The sequence below is a fragment of the Tachyglossus aculeatus genome, chromosome 3 (assembly GCF_015852505.1).
Source record: "Tachyglossus aculeatus isolate mTacAcu1 chromosome 3, mTacAcu1.pri, whole genome shotgun sequence".
Taxonomy (NCBI): domain Eukaryota; kingdom Metazoa; phylum Chordata; class Mammalia; order Monotremata; family Tachyglossidae; genus Tachyglossus; species Tachyglossus aculeatus.
In genome coordinates, this window is record NC_052068.1 from 56,473,049 (window position 1) to 56,492,354 (window position 19,306).

Genomic DNA, 19,306 nt, shown 5'->3' on the forward strand with positions numbered 1-19,306 from the left:
GGGATAGATGCAAGGTTATCAATTTGTCCCACGTGGGGCTCACAGTCTTAATCCCCATTTTCCAGATGGGGTAACTGAGGCATAGAGAAGTTAAGTGGCTGGCCCAAAGTCGCACAGCTGACAAGTGGCGGAGCTGGGATTAGAACCCACGACCTCTGACTCCCAAGCCCGGGCTCTTTCCACTAAGCCATGCTGTGACTTGCTCAAGGTCACACACAGCAGGCATGTGGCAGAGCCAGAGTATTCTAAGTGATTAAAAGCATTCGATGAAAGTAGAAAACATGGTCCCTGCCCTTGATGAGTTTACAGTCTAATGGGAGGAAACAGCCAGAAACAGATCATTTCTATGAATAGTGGAAACAAAGAGGAAAATATAAATTCAACTAGTGAACAATAAGAGAAGCAAAAAACTAGTGGAACAAATAAATATACACGGAGCTAATCAAGGAACTGGGGAATAGTCACTGGTTTTAGGAAGGTGGGGAGTGGTATGTTCTGGTGGATTGGCTGGGAGAGGAATTTCCATGAAGAGGGAAGGGTGTGTGAATGGGTCAGAAATGGAAGAGTCGAGGATGAGGTACAGTTTTAGAGGTTAACTTGAGGGGAGCAAGGAGTAAGAGCTGGGGTTTATCTGGGGTGAAAGTGCAGAAAGTGCCGGTAGGGACAATCCAATAGTCAGAAACTCCGGTCTGATGCAAAGAGAAATGGATAACTGTTGGGAGGTTTTGAGTTGGGAAGTGAGACATTGTGAATCACTTTTTTATTGTTGTTTGGTGTTCCTTAAGTGCTTACTATGTGGCCAGGCACTGTATTAAGCAGTACTATACTAAGCAGAAAAGCAGCGTGGCTCAGTGGAAAGAGCACGGGCTTTGGAGTCAGAGGTCACGGATTCAAATTCTGGCTCCGCCAGTTGTCGGCTGTGTGACTTTGGGCAAGTCTCTTTGCCTCAGTTCCCTCATCTGTAAAATGGGGATTAAGACTGTGAGCCCCACGTGGGGCAACCTGATCACCTTGTATCCCCCGAGTGCTTAGAACAGTGCTTTGCATATAGTAAGCGCTTAACAAGTACCATTGTTATTACTAAGTGCTGGGATAGATACATGCAAATCAGGGTGGACACAGTCCAAGTCCCACTCAGAGTCTTAATCACCATTTTACAGATGAGATAACTGAAGGCCAGAGAAGTTAAGTGACTTGCCCGAGGTCACACAGCAGACAAGTGGAGGAGCTGGGATTAGAACTCCGGTCCTTCTGACTCCTAGGCTCGCTCAGGGGAAAGAGCCCGGGCTTTGGAGTCAGAGGTCATGGGTTCAAATGCCGGCTCTGCCCACTGTCAGCTGTGTGACTTTGGGCGAGCACTTAACTTCTCTGTGCGTCAGTTACCTCATCCGTAAAATGGGGAACAAAACTGTGAGCCCCCTGTGGGACAACCTGATCACCTTGTAACCTCCCCAGCACCTAGAACAGTGCTTTGCACATAGTAAGCACTTAACAAATACCATCAGCATTATTATTATTATTAGGCCATGCTGCTTCTCTGCGCACACTGGGCAACGGATTGTAGAATTGGGAGACTGAAGGAAGGAGAGGCTGGAGTCAGGAAGTGCTTTGTTCAATGCTCTGCACAGAGTAAGTGCTTAATAAATAAGCTTGGATAATAATAATAATAATAACTATGATATTTATTAAGCGCTTACTATGTGCCAACCACCGTTCTAAGCGCTGGGATAGATACAAGGTTACTAGGTTGTCCCAATTGGGGCTCACAGCCGTGATCCCCATTTTACAGATGAGGTAACTGAGGCACAGAGAAGTGAAGTGACTTTCCCAAAGTCACACAGCTGATAAGTGGTGGAGCTGGGATTAGAGCCCACAATCTCTGACAACCAAGCCTCTGCTCTTTCCACTAAGCCACGCTGCTTCTCTATGTGAATGAATGAATGAATGAATGAATGAATGAGATCAGGGAGGAGGGTCCCAGACTGAGCCCCCTCCCCCAGATTGAGCCTCCTCCTTCCTCTCCCCCTCCCCCTCCCCCAACCCTACCTCTTTCCCCTCCCCACAGCACCTGTGTATATGTTTGTACAGATTTATTACTCTATTTGTACACATTTACTATTCTATTTATTTTATTTTGTTAATATGTTTTGTTCTGTTGTCTGTCTCCCCCTTCTAGACTGTGAGCCCGTTGTTGGGTAGGGACCGTCTCTATATGTTGCCGACTTGTACTTCCCAAGCGCTTAATACAGTGCTCTGCACACAGTAAGCGCTCAATAAATACGATTGAATGAATGAATGACTGAGATGCATTAGTCTAACCACGAGGACCCCGTGGGTTGTATAAAGTGCTCGCGGCTGAATTCTTTTATTTTTCCTTTTGTCTTCCCTTTGTAAGGAAAGGATAATCCCCTTCCTGAGTGCATTAAGAATTCGTCATTCCTGGGAGTCGTCTATGTTGAATTCCACTGTTGTCTCCTAGTGACTGCTGGAGCTAAGTGTCTGCCGGCTGGTTTTTGGTCCCAAACTACTGCCAAATTGTTATGCTAAAATGACATCTGGCCTAGGTTTCAATGCTGAGTGCCCGACTAGATGATGGAACGTATGCCAAGCAGCTATTGGAAGCCCTGAATGGGTCTACATGTTTTGTAAGATTAAATAGAACAATATAAGGAGAAGCAGTGTGGCCTAGTGGATAACCAGCCTGGTAATAAAAATAATAATAATAATAGCATTAAGTGCTTACTATGTGCAAAGCACTGTTCTAAGCGCTGGGGAGCTTACAAGGTGATCAGGTTGTCCCACATGGGGCTCACAGTCTTCATCCCCATTTTACAGATGAGGGAACTGAAGCTCAGAGAAGTTAAGTGACTTGCCCAAAGTCACACAGCTGACGAGTGGCAGAGCCGGGATTTGAACCCATGACCTCTGACTCCAAAGTCAGGGCTCTTTCCACTGAGCCACGCTGCTTCTCCCTTGGGCATGTCACTTAACGTCTCTGTGCCTCAGTTACCTCATCTGTAAAATGGGGATTAAGACTGGAAGCCCCAGGTGGGACAGAAAGTGTGTCCAACCTGAAAAGCTTGTATCTACTCCAGTGCTTAATACAGTGCGCCTGGTACATAATAAGCTCTTAACAAACACCATAAAAAAGGAGAAAATGCCTGGTTAAATTCAAATAATAATTCAAATAATAAGCAGATTGATAATAATAATACTAATTGTTGTGGTATTTAGTAACCCTTTACTATGTGCCAAGCACTGTGCTAAGCACTGGGGTAGATGCAAGGTAATCAGGTTGGACACAGTCACGTTCCCAAATGGGGCTCACAGTCTTAATCCCCATTTTACAGATAAGGTAGCTGAGGCCCAGAGAAGTGAAGTGACTTGCCCAGGGTCACAGAGTAGACATGCAGTGAAGCTGGGATTATAACCTAGGTCCTTCTGACTCCCGTGGTTTACCACTAAGCTATAATGCTTGAGGTGTCATCCTGGACTCTGCTCTCTCGTTCACCCCTCACATCCAATCCGTCACCAAAACCTGCCGGTCTCAGCTCCGCAACATCGCCAAGTTCCGCCCTTTCCTCCCCATCCAAACCGCTACCCTGCTCGTTCAGTCTCTCATCCTATCCCGACTGGATTACTGCATCATCCTCCTCTCTGATCTCCCATCCTAGTGTCTCTCCCCACTTCAGTCTATACTTCACGCCACTGCCCGGATCATTTTTGTGCAGAAACGTTCTGGGCATGTTACTCCCCTCCTCAAAAATCTTCAGTGGCTACCAGTCAACGTATGCATCAGGCAAAAACTCCTCACTCTCAGCTTCATGGCTCTCCATCCCCTCGCCCCCTCCTACCTCACCTCCCTTCTCTTCTTCTACAGCCCAGCCTGCACCCTCCGCTCCTCCGCCACTAACCTCCTCACCGTGCCTCGTTCTCGCCTGTCCCGCTGTCGACCCCTGGCCCACGTCCTCCCCCGGGCCTGGAATGCCCTCCCTCCGGGCATCCGCCAAACTAGCTCTCTTCCTCCCTTCAAAGCCCTACTGAGACCTCACCTCCTCCAGGAGGCCTTCCCACACTGAGCCCACTCCTTCCTCTCCCCCTCCCCATCCCCCCCCCACCTCCTTCCCCTCCCCACAGCACCTGAATATACGTTTGTACAGATTTATTACCTTATTTTACTTGTACATATTTACTATTCTATTTATTTTACTTGGTTAATATGTTTTGTTTTGTTGTCTGTCTCCCCCTTCTAGACCGTGAGCCCGCTGTTGTGTAGGGACCGTCTCTATATGTTGCCAACTTGTATTTTCCAAGCGCTTAGTACAGTGCTGTGCACACAGTAAGCGCTCAATAAATACAATTGAATGAATGAATGAGTGAGTGGGAATTTGAGGATTCGTAGCCAACCCCTTCCTTCTCTAAGACACGTGGCTCGTGGTTGGAAGCGTGGGCCAGTGTGCTCGATTGACGAGCGAGCAGCGTGGCAGCTCCGCTCACGCTGGGCCAGGCCGTCTCAGGGTGTGGGCCTGTTTGGGTTGGACTGCGGCCAGTGCCCTGCTCGGAGATACATTTGCTTGTCAGTACAAAGTGTGGAGCCACATTAGCTGCAAAGTTTGGAAAGGTTAGCTAAACACACACAATAAATATTAACAAACGAAAAGGCCCACCCTCCTTTGACCTCGAGTTCTGTTGTTCAGCTCCGTGTTTTGGAATCACAGTGGAGGGTGATTAATAATGGGTCTTGGAGTAATTGAATCTTAAGTGCCTTTTTCCTAAGTCAAGCCAGGCATCGGCCCCATGGGTGAGTCATTAGACCAGTGGGCAGACTACGGGACAGGCTGTTTACTTAAAGAAGCCTCCTTGGGCCTTCTTTCCCTCCAACACCAGGATTTTATGACCAGTGACTGAAAATGTGTCTTTTCTTGTGTTGGTGAACTAATTATGTAGGTGACTAAGGGGCTGTGGAGGAGGATAGGCGACCAAAGATCATAAGATCTCAGACTCAACCTGAACTGATGAACTTGAGAGTAAAGCTGCAAGAATGTCTAGTGCTGAGGAGAAAGGAAATGAACTCAAAACAGGTTCAGGGCCACCTGTGACCCTCACTTTAACACTTCACTCTTTCCCTGAGACAGTCTCGGTCTCTCTCCTCTCTCCCTCCACCCGCATCCCTTCCCTCCGCACCTCCTTTTCCTGCACCCCCATTACGCATTTAATAATAATAATAATAATAATAATAATGGCATTTATTAAGCACTTACTATGTGCAAAGCACTGTTTCTAAGCGCTGGGTAGGTTACAAGGTGATCAGGTTGTCCCACAGAGGCTCACAGTCTTCATCCCCATTTTACAGATGAGGTAGCTGAGGCCCAGAGAAGTGAGGTGACTTGCCCAAAGTCACACAGCTGACAATTGGCGGAGCTGGGATTTGAACCCATGACCTCTGACTCCAAAGCCCGGGCTCTTTCCACTCAGCCACGCTGCTTCTCAATGGGCTAGAATTAAATGCTGCATTTAATGGGATAGACTGTGAGCCCCTTCTAGACTGTGAGCCCACTGTTGGGTAGGGACCATCTCTATAGGTTGCCAACTTGTACTTCCCAAGTGCTTAGTACAGTGCTCTGCACACAGTAAGTGCTCAATAAATATGATTGAGTGAATAAGTAGAAGATCTGGGTCAGTAGTAAAGCAAGGGAGAGAAAGAAATGGAAAAAAATTCAGGACATGAAGTCCTCGAGGATAGCAAAAATCAAACTTGAACAGTGTTGGAGGAATGGACTGAACAGTCTGTATAGCTATATTCAAACAATATTTATGTTTTGTGCACATCAATTCCTATTTTAGATGTGACCCTCAGGAAAATCCAGGAGGAGACCATTGGTCTGATGTGTCTCCAAAACAGGGCCAGCTTCTGGAAAAAGCGCAGTATTTGGCGCGTAGTAGTTGACAAATACCACGATTATAATTATCATTATAGTTTTTGTTATTATGGAGGCAGCTGCCTCATGTTGCGCTATCAGAGAGGGCAGCTGTATAAGCAGGAAAATGCCCAGCTCACACCCCCCTCTCCCTCCAGGACCCCCATCTCTCATTTCCCCATTGGAAGCGGGTTAGACCAAGGTATGCAGCATAATGTAATGATGACCTACAAAATAGGGGAGGGCAGCAGATTTTTCCCTGCCTCGGGGAGGTCAAATATCTGAAGCTGGCCCTGCTTGAGAAAGACTGGTGATGGCCTCATGCAGAGACCGCTAAATTCAGACTGGATTTTTCCAGTGATCTAACCTGTGGAAAGTCTATCCCTGTATAGGAGTTAAAGGAGTGATTTCAGACACTCTTAACTCTGGAATCTTGTGGTTCGGGAGAAGGAGAAGGAGCTAGAAAGTTAGGCCTCCTCTGGGACTGGGGAGAGGCGACAAGATCTTTCTCTTTTATCACTAGAGCCCTTGGAGAGCGGAATTCATTCATTCAGTTGTATTTAGTGAGCGCTTACTGCATGAAGAGGCACTGTACTAAGCTCTCGGGAGAGTACAAAATAACAATAAACAGACACAGTCCTCCCCACAACAAGCTTACAGTCTCGTGGACGAACTTACACTGCACCTCCAGGTTTCACCAAGGCTTTTCTCATATCACGTGTCTTTTGCCCTTCCAACCTGTAATAGGGCCTGGAGAAGTAATAATACTAATAATAATGATGGCATTTATTAAGCGCTTTCTATGTGCAAAGCACTGTTCTAAGCACTGGGGAGGTTACAGGTTGATCAGGTTGTCCCACAGGGGGCTCACAGTCAATCCCCATTTTACAGATGAGGTAACTGAGGCGCAGAGAAGTTAAGTGATTTGCCCAAAGTCACACAGCTGACAATTGGCGGGGCCGGGATTTGAACCCATGACCTCTGACTCCAAAGCCCGGGCTTTTTCCACTAAGCCACGCTGTTTCTCACTTCCCCAGAATTAGGTGGGGAAAGGGGGCTTGGGGAAAAGGGGCCTCTGTTGAAGGGAGTTGGTACGTTTACTCACCATGCTAATTCTCTTCGTTTCTCCTGTCCTCAGTTTACCATAGCCTCAAGTCCTTGTCATAGCTACGTAGCAAGTAGTAACTGAGGTTGGGAGCAGGGCCTAATTTGGAAGTAGCATGCCTAGTTGATAGAACACGGTCCTGGGAGTCAGGAGGACCTGGGTTCTAATCCTGGCTCCGCCATTGTTCTGCTGTGTGACCTTGGACAAGTCACTTATATCTGTATTCTCTCTGTAATTTATTTATTCATATTAACTTCTGTCTCCCCCTTTAGACTGTTGGGTAGGGACTGTCTCTATATGTTGCCAACTTGTACTTCCCAAGGGCTTAGTACAGTGCTCTGCACACAGTAAACGCTCAATAAATACTATTGATTGATTGATTGATTGTAAGCTCACTGTGGGCTTTGGAATGTGTCTGTGTTCTGTGATGGTGTACTCTCCCAAGCGCTTAGTACCCAGTAAGTTCTCAGAAAATGGGAAGGGAGGGAGGAAGGAAGGAAGGAAGGAAGGAAGGAAGGAAGGAAGGAAGGGGGAGGGAAAGGGAAGGGAAGGGAAAGGAAAGGGAAGGAAAAGAAAGGAAAGGAAAGGAAAGAAGGAAGGAAGGAAGAACATATAACCCAAGTGAAAGGAGAATGAGCCCCAAGTGGGACATGGACTGTGTCTAACCAGGTTAGCTTGTAGCCTGTATAGATCCCAGCACTTAGTACAGTGCCTGACACATAGTAAGCACTTAAATAATAATAATGATGGCATTTATTAAGTGCTTACTATGTGCAAAGCACTGTTCTAAGCACTGGGGAAGTTACAAGGTGATCAGGTTGTCCCACAGGGGCTAACAGTCTTCATCCCCATTTTACAGATGAGGGAGCCGAGGCACAGAGAAGTGAAGTGACTTGCCCAAAGTCACACAGCCGACAATTGGCGGAGCCGGGATTTGAACCCCTGACCTCTGACTCCAAAGCCCGGGCTCTTCCCACTGAGCCGCGCTGCTTCTCTTAAATACTATTTAAGAAAGAAAAAATGTGCTGGGATTGAGGCCCTTTGTGCAGAGCCCTGGCCTCACTAAGTGTCAGGCCAGAAGCCCATCTGTCGGACAGATCTATGTTGGGGAATCATTGCTAGTGAAACCGGATGCTCTAGCAGGTGGTCACAGCACCATGGCCCAGCCTCGCCTGCAGTCCTTGGCTCCTCATGCATCCTCCAACTTCTCTCCTCTTCCCTCCCACCCTCTTCAAACCCCGCCAAGTGTTGACAGTTATGAGATGGTGGGTCTGGTAGCAGCTACAGCAGAAACAGCGTGGTGGCATTCTAAAAAGATGCCCCGATTCCTAGCCCTGGCAACGTCTCCCTCGGAAAATCAAGAACCCAGTGGGGAAGTGAAGGTGGAGTCACAGAGAGAAAGAAAAGGGGCTAGTATGGATAGAGAAGCCTGGCGAAGTCATCTTGAAGGTGCCGGAGATCTTCACGTGATTGAAAATGGTTTCCAGTATTGCAGTCCCCATTGCATCCCTTCCCTTTCCCATTTCCGCGGGAGAAGATCTGCCTTAGGTCCCAATTGGAGAATTGCATTTTAAAGTCCAAGTGTCAGAAGTACCTAAGGATTTTTATTTTAGGGGCATTCAAATCACGGGATCACTTTGCCTTATTTTGGGAAGATCATCCACGAACCTCAATTCATTCTTATTAATCAAATTTAACTTTTTTGCTTCTGTGGTTGTTCTTCTTTTTATCTGGTGGGGCAGAAACAGCGTGGCTCAGTGGAAAGAGCACGGGCTGGGGAGCCAGAGGTCGTGGGTTCAAATCCCGGCTCTGCCACTTGTCAACTGTGTGACCTTGGGCAAGTCACTTAACTTCTCTGGGCCTCAGTTCTGTAAAATGGGGATGAAGACTGTGAGCCCCACGTGGGACAACCTGATTACCTTGTATCTCCCCCAGTGCTTAGAACAGTGCTTTGCACATAGTAAGCGCTTAACAAATACCAACATTATTATTATTATTATTATTATTATTATTATTATGTTGAGGAGGCGAAGATGCTTGAGAAGCAGTGTGGCCTAATGGAAAGAGCCTGGCCCTGGAAGTTGGAGGACATGGGTTCTAATTCTGGTTCCACCATGCCGGCTGTGTGACCCTGGGCAAGTCACTTTCTCTGGGCCTTAGTTCCATCATCTGGAAAATGGGGGATAAGACTGTGCACCCCATGTGGGGTAGAGACTGTGCCCAACCCAATTATCTTGTATCTTCCCTAGTGCTTAGAACAATGCTTGGCACATAGTAAGTGTTTAAAAAATACCACAATTATAATTATTACAAGTGGATAACTTTAAAACACATTACCATGTTTTGAATCCATGAGCTGAGTGCACATTGGGCCATCCTGAAACCTATTATGTGGGTCAAAAAGTACATCTGCTGAGAACCAAGTCTGCTCCAGCACTGAACACAATAGTGTTGTGTGGGTTGAACTTCCATCAAGCCTGGCTTCACGTGGACAATGGAGCTGGATAGGCCAAGCTTGTGGTTTTATAGTCATTTAAAGGGGAGTACATCTCATGATAAGTTCTTTTTATGGGTAGCACTGGGTAAGGGCTTAACATTGTGTACCCAAGCAGAGAATGTCCTGAGGAGCAGAGGCGGCGATCATGGTGAAAGATTAAGGAAGAAGAGAAAAGAGAAAACACTCATTTCAACTCATAGAGCAAAGATGAAAGTAAAGTTCTGTTTGGTACATCGAATTGAATAATTAAAAGCATGAATCAGCTGATGTGCCATTTTGTTTCAGAGTGTGGTTCGCTGTCTGTGGCATCCCAAGCTGAACCAGATCATGGTTGGAACTGGGAATGGACTGGCCAAAGTGTACTACGACCCCATCAAAAGCCAAAGGTACGCGATAAGAATCCCCTAGTGAAGATGTCTGATAACCACTCACCTTTTCTTTCGGAAGGGAACGACTTCCAGAAAGCTGTAGCCGGTGCCGAACCCCTCTCGACTGCGAAACAGCGGCCCCGGCGGTCTGAACTCTGGACGGGGTTTTGTATTCCTGAGGAATTCAGCCAGAATGCAGTGTTTCCTTTGGCTGACAGTTTGAATTAAGGGGGGGAAGAAGACCCCTTTCTGTGTCACTCCTAAGTGTGGCATAAAGTAAGGGTGGTAGGTCACAAAGCGGGAAAAGAACTGGAGAATAGAAACGTTTTGTCCCTTTCACTCCCTTTCTATTTCTGCTTTCAAACAACTGAGCTTACTCTGTGCCAGCAGATGGAGATAGGTGACAGGTTTACGTGCTTCAGGGAGAGTTCTAGATGGAGGCCTTGAAAGATGGATTGCCGACCTGATCCCTTGGCTATTTCCATCTCTCCCAGATGCTGGAACGGTACCGTGTATTAGCCCTAAATGCCGCCCTCTTTCCAGAGCGCTCCTGGTGCACTGACTTCCTCTCTTACGGAATAAGTGTGGGAGTCTAAATGTTGAATTTCGTTTGCCATCATCCCAAAGCTTCATGGACAAGTTGGGATTAGACTGTTATTTTTTGTCCTTTTCTCCTCATGCCCAAGTAGTGCTTAGGTGTGCCATTGGCAGGGTGTAGGATCTGTCAATCCTGTCTTCCTGTGAGGTTTGGCCTTGGAGCACTGGACCTCTTCCATTACCTAGAGTAATAATAATTCTGGTATTTGTTAAGTGCTTACTGTGTGCCAGGCACTATACTGAGCGCTGGGGTGGATACAAGCAAATTGGACTTAATCCCCATTTGACAGATGATGAAACTCTCCTGTAGAAAAAAACAGCCTCAAGTGCTTGGTTGTAGCCAACTTTGCTTACACGGAAGAAGTGAATGCAAGGGTAGATCTGAAACTAAGAAGGACCAGTTTCCCTCGAGGAACTCATTTGCAGGGTAGAAGTCCTAGATAGACCATCTGGGTTGGCCTCTCATATTCTAAACCTGTATGTATGTATGTATGTATGTATTTATTTATCTATTTATTTATTTATCTGTCTATTTATTTATTTATTTTTTATTTAATGCTCCTGAGATGAAAAGTCAGCATCGTGCAAAGATACTCTGTATTAGATGTATACATGTAGAGGGGCCTTCATTTGTAAAGACAATTCCCCTGGTGATGATAATCCTCTCCATGAGGGCAGTTGTAACCGAATCAATCAATCAAAGGTCTTTATTGAACGCTTACTATGTGCAGAGCACTGCACTCAGCACTTGGAAAAGTACACTACAACAAATTAGATTAGACAGTCTCTACCCTTACAGTTTAGAGGGGGATACAATCTAAAATGGATTGTAAGTGTGGAGGTAAGGGTGGGATGAATATCAAGTATCAAGTGTGTAGTACGGTGCTCTCTGATGAATGAATCATATTTCTTGAGCACTTACTGTGTACAGAGCACTGTACTAAGTGCTTGGGAGAGTACAACACAGTATAACAGATACATATAACAAAGAAGCAGCGTGGCACAGTGGAAAGAGCGCAGGCTTAGGAGTCAGAGGTCACGGGCTCTCATTCCTCCTCCACCACTGATCAGCTGTGTGACCTTGGGCAAGTCACTTAACTTCTCTGTGCCTCAGTTACCTCATCTGCAAAATGGGGATTAAGACTGTGAGCCCCACGTGGGACAACCTGATGACTTCGTATCCCCCCCGCCCCCCCAGCACAGTGCTTGGCACATAGTAAGCGCTTAACAAATACCGTCATTATTATTATACATTCCCTACCCATACAGTAAGTGCTCAAATACTATTGATCGATTGATTGATCAAGTGTCCCAAGGGTACAGATCCTTCTAGACTGTGAGCCCATTGTTGGGTAGGGGTTGTGTCTATTTGTTGCCGAATTGTACTTTCTAAGTGCTTAATACAGTGCTCTGCACATAGTAAGTGCCCAATAAATATGATTGAATGAATGAAGTGCATAGGTAATACGGAAGGGAGATGTAGTAGGAGAAATGAGGACTTCCTTGGGGAAGGCCTCTTGGAGATGTGATTTTAATAAGGTTTTGAAGGTGGGAAGAGTGGTGGTCTGACAGTTATGAAGGAGGAGGGGGTTCTAGGCCAGAGGCAGGACATGGGCAGGCAGTCGGCGGTGAGATAGATGAGTTCGAGGTACAGTGAGTAGGTTGGCATTGGAGGACTGAAGCATGCGGGTTGGGTTGTAGAGAAGCAGTATGGCTTAATGGAAAGAGCCCAGGCTTGGGAGTCAGAGGTCATGGGTTCTAATCCCTGCTCTTCTGCTTGTCAGCTGTGTGACCTTGGGCAAGTCACTTAACTTCTCTGTGCCTCAGTTACCTCATCTGTAAATGGCAATGAAGACTGTGAGCCCTATGTGGGACAACCTGATTACCTTGTATCTACCCCAGCGCTTAGAACGGGGCTTGGCACATAGTAAGCGCTTAACAAATACCAACATTATTATTAATAGTAGTATTGTAATAAAAAATCAGCAAGGTAAGATTAGAGGGGGGGTGAATTGATTGAGCTCTTTAAAGCTAATGGTAAGGGTTTCTGTTTGATGTGAAGGTGGATGGGAAACCACTAAAGGTTTTTGAGGAGCAGAGATGTAACAAAGGCAGGAGGAAATGTGAGGCGTGGAGTGAACGTTTTTAAACAAAAGTGATCGGGACAGCAGTGTGGAGTATGAACTGAAGAAGGGAGAGACAGGTTGCGGGAGGTCAGCAAGGAATCTGATATAGTAGTCAAGGCACGATTGGATAGGTGCTTGGATGAGCATAAGCAGTTTGGATGGAGAGGAAATGACAGATTTTAGTGATGTTGTGAAGGAGGAACTGATAAGATGTAGTGATAGATTGAATATGTGGGTGGAATAAGAGAGATGAGTCGAGGATTATGCCAAGGATAGGGGCTTACGAGATTGGGTAAATGGTGATGCTGTCTACAAGGGTTTGGGGTGGAAGGTGAGGCGTTCTGCTTTGGACATGATAAGTTGGAGGTATATAGGTGGGACCTCCAAGTAGGGATGTCTTGAAGGCAGGCAGAAATGTGAGACTTCAGAGAAGGAGAGACGTCAGATTCCAGGCTTGGGAACCCAGAACTGAGCCTCGAGGGACTTCCACAATTAAAGTATAGGAAGCAGAGGAGGAGTCTGTGAAAGACACTGTGAAGGAGTGGCCAAAAAGACAGGAGGACGGTGTCAGCAAAGCCAAGGTTATATAATGTTTCCAGAGGAAGGGGGTGGTCCACAATGTCGAAAACAGCTGAGAAGTTGATGAGGATTAGGATCAAGTAGAGGGCTTTGGCTTTGGCAAGGAGGTCATTGGTGACCTTAGAGAGGGCAGTTTCCATGGAGTGATGGGGGCAGAAGCCAGATTGGAGGGGGTCAAGGAGAGAATCGGAAGAAAGTAGAAACTGAGGGTGTAGAAAACTCGTTCATGGAGTTTGGAGAAGAATGGTAGGAGTAAGATCTAGTGATAACTGGAGGGAACCATGGCGTTAAAGGAGTGTTAGGTAGGGGATATATGAGCATCTACCTCTGAAAAGACCAAAGCATCATTAACCACACATTCCACACTGTATGCATCTCAAGACAGTTCCTTGTCACATTGTTTGTCACTTGTAGAATAGGCTAGTGTTTCTAGGTAGAACCAAGAGAACGGCAAGATTCTGTATATGGAGACTTGCCACTTCCATTCACTGAAGGGCCACAAAACCCCTCAGTTCTTTCAAAAACCACCAGGCTTCCTGACTTCCAGGCAGTTGTGTAAGCTCTAAACTATTAGCCTGTTGTGGGCAGGGAATGTGAACATGTCTGTTTAATGTTGTACTCTTCCAAGTGCTTAGTACAGTGCTGTGCACCCAGTAAGCACTCAGTAAATACGATTGAATTAATGAATGTAGTTGGGTTTGAGATGTGGAAGAAAACCATTTGGGCTGCAGGCCACCCAGGCCGCTTTCACTTTTGACCTAAGCCGGTATTTGTTTTGTGAGCCTTCAGGGTGAAAGGGATTTTTATCTTCGGTAGATTCTAACACTTACTTTCTAGTGTGTTGTCCTTTCACCACTCCTACCTGCTACTGGACCAGTTACCACTTCGTGGCTGATTGTTGGTTTTATTAGTAGCCTGGTTTCTGTTACCTTGTAGAGCCCATATCTCACCATAAATTTACGAGTTATGGTCTCTAGTGAGATAGGGCATACGGGCTGTGTTTTTTTTTCCTAGCGCAATCGGAAATGTCTCTTGCTTTCAGCAAGCACTTTCTGTTTCTAGGATAAAACAAATTAAATGAGCTGTTTTCTCTTTTCCTCCTAGGGGAGCAAAATTATGTGTGGTCAAAAACAAAAGGAAGGCAAGACAAGCTGAGACCCTTACCCAGGACTATATTATAACACGTAAGTAATTAGGTGATCATTTAGAGCTGAGCCTCTCCTCCTTTCAGGGGCTGTTGGTTTCCTGAATTTTGAGGAGAAATAAGTTCAACCATGTATTGCAAAATATTACTCAATTAATGCTCAAGGGCCTCCAGTCATACGATCACTTACCAACTTAACTTCTTTTGTACCTTCACTTAAAGAGGGAATTATTAGGTTCTTCAGGTGAATGTTGCAATTTAGAAGGGAAAAGTCCATTCAAGGGAATGCATCCCCATGATGCCTAACTAGCAACATAGGAAATAATAAGATAATAATAATGGCATTTATTAAGTGCTTACTATGTGCAAAGTACTGTTCTAAGCGCTGGGGAGGTTACAAGGTGATCAGGTTGTCCCATGGGGGGCTCACAATCTTAATCCCCATTTTACAGATGAGGCAACTGAGGCACAGAGCTGACAATTGGCAGAGCCGGGATTCGAACCCATGAACTCTGACTCCAAAGCCTGGGCTCTTTCCACTGATGTTCTCATCTCACAATAGTACAATCTAGCAGTACGTTGTAACTCGGTTATAATATCCTTCCATAAATTGACACCTCATCTATAATGTCTCACAGAGTTTGTTCTCAGCAAATTCTAGGTAAGATGTACAACGTGGCTCAATGGAAAGAGCATAGGCTTGGGAGTCAGAGGTCATGGGTTCTAATCCTGGCTCTGCCACCAATCAGCTGTGCAACTTTGGGCGAGTCATTTAGCTTCTCTGTGCCTCAGTTATCTCATCTGTAAAATGGGGATTAAGACTGTGAGCCCCATGTGGGACAACCTGATTACCTTGTATCTACCCCAGTGCTTAGAACAGTGCTTGGCACAGAGTAAGCACTTAAAAAGTACCAACATTATTAGAGAAGCAGCATTGCATGGTGGATAGAGCACAGGCCTGGGAGTTAGAAAGCCATGGTTCTAATCCTGAGCTCCACCACTTGTCTGCTGGATGACCTTGGAAAAGTCACTTCACTTCTCTGTGCCTCAGTTACCTCATCTGTAAAATGCGGATTAAGATTGTGAGCCCCACATGGGGCAACCTGATTACCTTGTATCTCCCCCAGCACTTAGAATAGTGCTTGGCACATAGTAAGCACTTAACATATGCTATAATCATCATTATTATTATTATATCCCTGTTCTAGGGTTCTAAACACGAATCTTTTGTAGAACAGCCCCAAATTCCACAAGCTGCATTGATTTTTCACAGAGACAGGTGAGGGAGGTAGTAATCAATCAATCAATCGATCGTATTTATTGAGCACTCGCTGTGTGCAGAGCACTGTACTAAGTGCTTGGGAAGTCCAAGTTGGCAACATATAGAGACGGTCCCTACCCAACAGTGGGCTCACAGTCTAGGAGGAGCAGAGAAGACCCTTTTCATTGCCCCTCTTTCTCTGAGTCTGGAGCCCCGACCCACCTCAGTTTCTCTGGTGGATCCATCGTTATCCTGCCATTTGGGAGTGCTGAGTTCTTTCAGGCTGGATGGAAAGCAGTGCGGCAAGATCGCAGAGGCGAGGCTGAGGTAGAAGTAAGTAAAGGGAGGAACTGCCTGGTAAGCAGAGTAGTTGAAGTCTAGGAAAAGCGGGACCAAAAACCAGCCTCCCTATATGCTGGTGGCTTGCCTAATATTCTCCTCAGTTTGTACACTGTGTTTTGATAGCTAACACTGTCTTTCAGTTCCCTCATCTGTAAAATGGGGATTAAGATTGTGAACCCCAAGTGGGACAACCTGATAACCTTGTACCTACCCCAGTGCTTAGAACAGTGCTTGGCTCGTAGTAAGCCCTTAACAAATACCATTATTATTATATAAAGTTTTCCATTCCCTAAGTTCATTCGTTCATTCAGTCGTATTTACTGAGCATTTACTGTGGGATGGTGTTACGATCCAGTAATATTGTATTTGATAAGCTGGAGCATGCAATAAAATATAAATCTTGAAAAGTTAGGTCGCCCCAATCTAACCTGTCGGTCATCCCGCCACAGAAGGAAATGAGATTTGATCTCCTCAAAACCAAACTAATTGGACTTAGAGCTCTGCCACCCACAAAGTGCCCGCAAAGTGTGTCTTTAACAGAAGGAAGGCCAGTGTGCTAGACCGGCCATTAGCGGATCAGTAAATCACCCTTTCCCTACCGACCTAACTGATGCCTTAGTGTAATGCCCAGGGGGCACTGTTTGCTGAGGGTTCGGCCTGGTGAAGCAGATCTAAAACCAAGTCCATAAGAACTTGTGATCATTAAAGATATCCCATGACATTTTTTGCAAGAGTAGGAGTGTTAAACTCGGTGTCATAACCAAATTCCGGCTCATGTAATTACATGCGGTCTACTTAAATTCCCTCCGCCCCACCCCTAAAGTCGTTTGAAGTGGAAAAGCTATTTTTCACTTCCCCTCCTAAAAATACTGGTGTGTAGTGTTGCCGGCACAGGGAGACTGGCGGCCGCATCTCCCCCCCAAGAAGTAGCAGCGTTTCACTGGTGAGTGATGCGGTCTTGGTTCATGTGGATGGAAAAGTACCCGGGATGTTTGAGGTAAACTGTGCTGGGTAAAATAGCACACGTTTTCATTGTCAAGCTCCTTTCCTTTCAAACCTCCAGTTGCCTCATGGACCAGCCCCCTCCCTGCCTCCCTCCCAAGAAAGGATTCTGTTTCCAAAGAAGCGGTGATTTCTCTGAAAAGAAATCACGCTGATCTTTTTTGCTCCACATATTGTCAGCTCTTTGTCCCTTCCCCCAAAAACCTGTCCTCCCACCGCCAACAGTGAATAGAGCAGTGTTATGTTGATTTTTTTAATTCTCTGGGACCACCTTCCATCACTGGGGTGTGGAGGGCAAGTCACTTCTGGGTAGGCCAAATTAAGCCTCGGATGTTCCTCTGTGTTTCGGGCCACCTTTATCCCAGAATTGATGGGATCTGGTGTTCCTCCCTTCTGGGTTATCAGGCTGCTCCTAGGACATGTCAGAAATGGAATTTGGCCCGCAGAGGCTGAAGTGATTCCTGGGCTTGGAGAGCATTTGGGATAATTGAATGACGTACCATTGCATGCATTGTAACTCTTCCTGTTAGCATGTAGCTTGGGAATCTGGGGGAGAATCCGAGTAGGCACCCTGGATTCTTCCCACGTCAAGGCCCAAAATTCTAAGTTTGGGCTGGACAGTGGGTTAGGAAATATGACCCTTTTCCAAAACTGGGTAGTCTGATTTGACACTATTTCCCATGCATCCTCAAAAGGACAAGAGAGGTGAGCATATGGCTCTGATCTCCAAATGGGTGGGCTAATTAATTACAGCAAGACTATCTGGGTTATTTGACAAGAGTTTGTTTTTCGGCTTGTTACTTATAATTATTTCTGGTTGGAGAATTATTATTAAAACTGTATTTTAAAATATGCGACTCCCTTCTAGCCCACGCGCTGCCCATGTTCCGCGAGCCACGCCAACGAAGCACAAGAAAGCAGCTGGAGAAGGATAGACTGGATCCCCTGAAATCTCACAAGCCTGAACCCCCCGTGGCAGGACCAGGTAATTATGATCTAATGGTTTTGGGTGACTTCAAGAAAAAAGAGATGCTATTTCAACACTAAATACCTTTCTAGATTATAGAAAGACAACAAATTATTGGCTCCTGGCCCTTTGCATTCATTAGTCTGCCAGTCTGATGAGAGGAAAGTCTAATGTGGTGGTCCTTTGCTTCTTGAAAACAGGCAACACCGCATCACTTACAGAACTAGGCAAGCACCAAGGGGATCCCAGTTCTGGTGCCCATTTATTATATGAGTTTGTCTACTTCACTCAGAGTTTCATTTGGTATTGTCTGCGGTGTTCTCGTTCCCTGTCAGGGTCACATCTGGAGAGTTTCCAGGCAGTACTGTACGTCTTGACTGTGGGAGGGAGAGTCAAGCGGAGGCCAACCCATTCCTAGCTTGGGCAGTGGCTAGTGAGTGGAAGGCAATCTGCTACAAATCAAAACTCTCCTGTGCTGGGCAGCAGCGGCATGGGAGAGAATCAAGGGCAGAGACTCAAGTTTACTGCATGGAAGGAGGAGATGTTAAACCACTTCCATTTTTTTTTACCAAGAAAACTCAATGAACACACTACCAGAACTGTTGCAGATGGAGGTGGGGCATTGAGGGAGAGATGTGTGCATGATGTCACTATGGATCGGAGATGATTCGACGGCACAAGACAAGACACAGTCTTGTCAGGTCTGTGGTGTGCTTTCAGCACACAGTAAATGCTTAATAAATAAGATCGAATGAATGAACGATTGAACGATCAAATCTACATCTCTGCCCCTGCTCTCTCTCCCTCCGTCCAGGTTCGCATCTCCTCCTGCCTTCAGGACATCTCTCTCTGGATGTCTGCCCGCCATCTAAAACTCATCATGTCCAAGACTGAACTCCTTATCTTCCCTCCCAAACCCTGCCCTCTCCCTGACTTTCCCATTACTGTTGACGGCACTTCCATCCTTCCCGTCTCACAAGCCTGCAACCCTGGTGTCATCCTCTACTCCGTTCCCTCGTTCACCCCTCACATCCAATCCATCACCAAACCTGCTGGTCTCACCTCCGCAACATTGCCAAGATCTGCCCTTTCCTCTCCATCCAAACCGCTACCCTGCTTATTCAATCTCTCATCCTATCCCAACTGGATTACTGCATCAGCCTCCTCTCTGATCTCCCATCCTCCTGCCTCTCCCCACTTCAGTCCATACTTCATGCCGCTGCCCGGATCATCTTTGTGCAGAAACGGTCTGGGCATGTTACTCCCCTCCTCAAAAATCTCCAGTGGCTACCAATCAACCTACGCATCAGGCAGAAACTCCTCACCCTCAGCTTCAAGGCTGTCCATCCCCTCGCCCCCCTCCTACCTCACCTCCCTTCTCTCCTTCTACAGCCCAGCCC

General features: G+C 46.3%; 1 protein-coding gene across 1 annotated transcript in view; it reads left to right on the top strand.

The window, feature by feature from the left end:
• Positions 1–19,306, top strand: part of WDR70 (WD repeat domain 70) — a 462,347-nt gene that overhangs the window by 421,237 nt on the left and 21,804 nt on the right. The window contains 3 exon segments of the mRNA XM_038743389.1: positions 9,806–9,906; positions 14,295–14,374; positions 17,808–17,924. Of these exon segments, the coding sequence (XP_038599317.1) occupies positions 9,806–9,906; positions 14,295–14,374; positions 17,808–17,924 (298 nt within the window).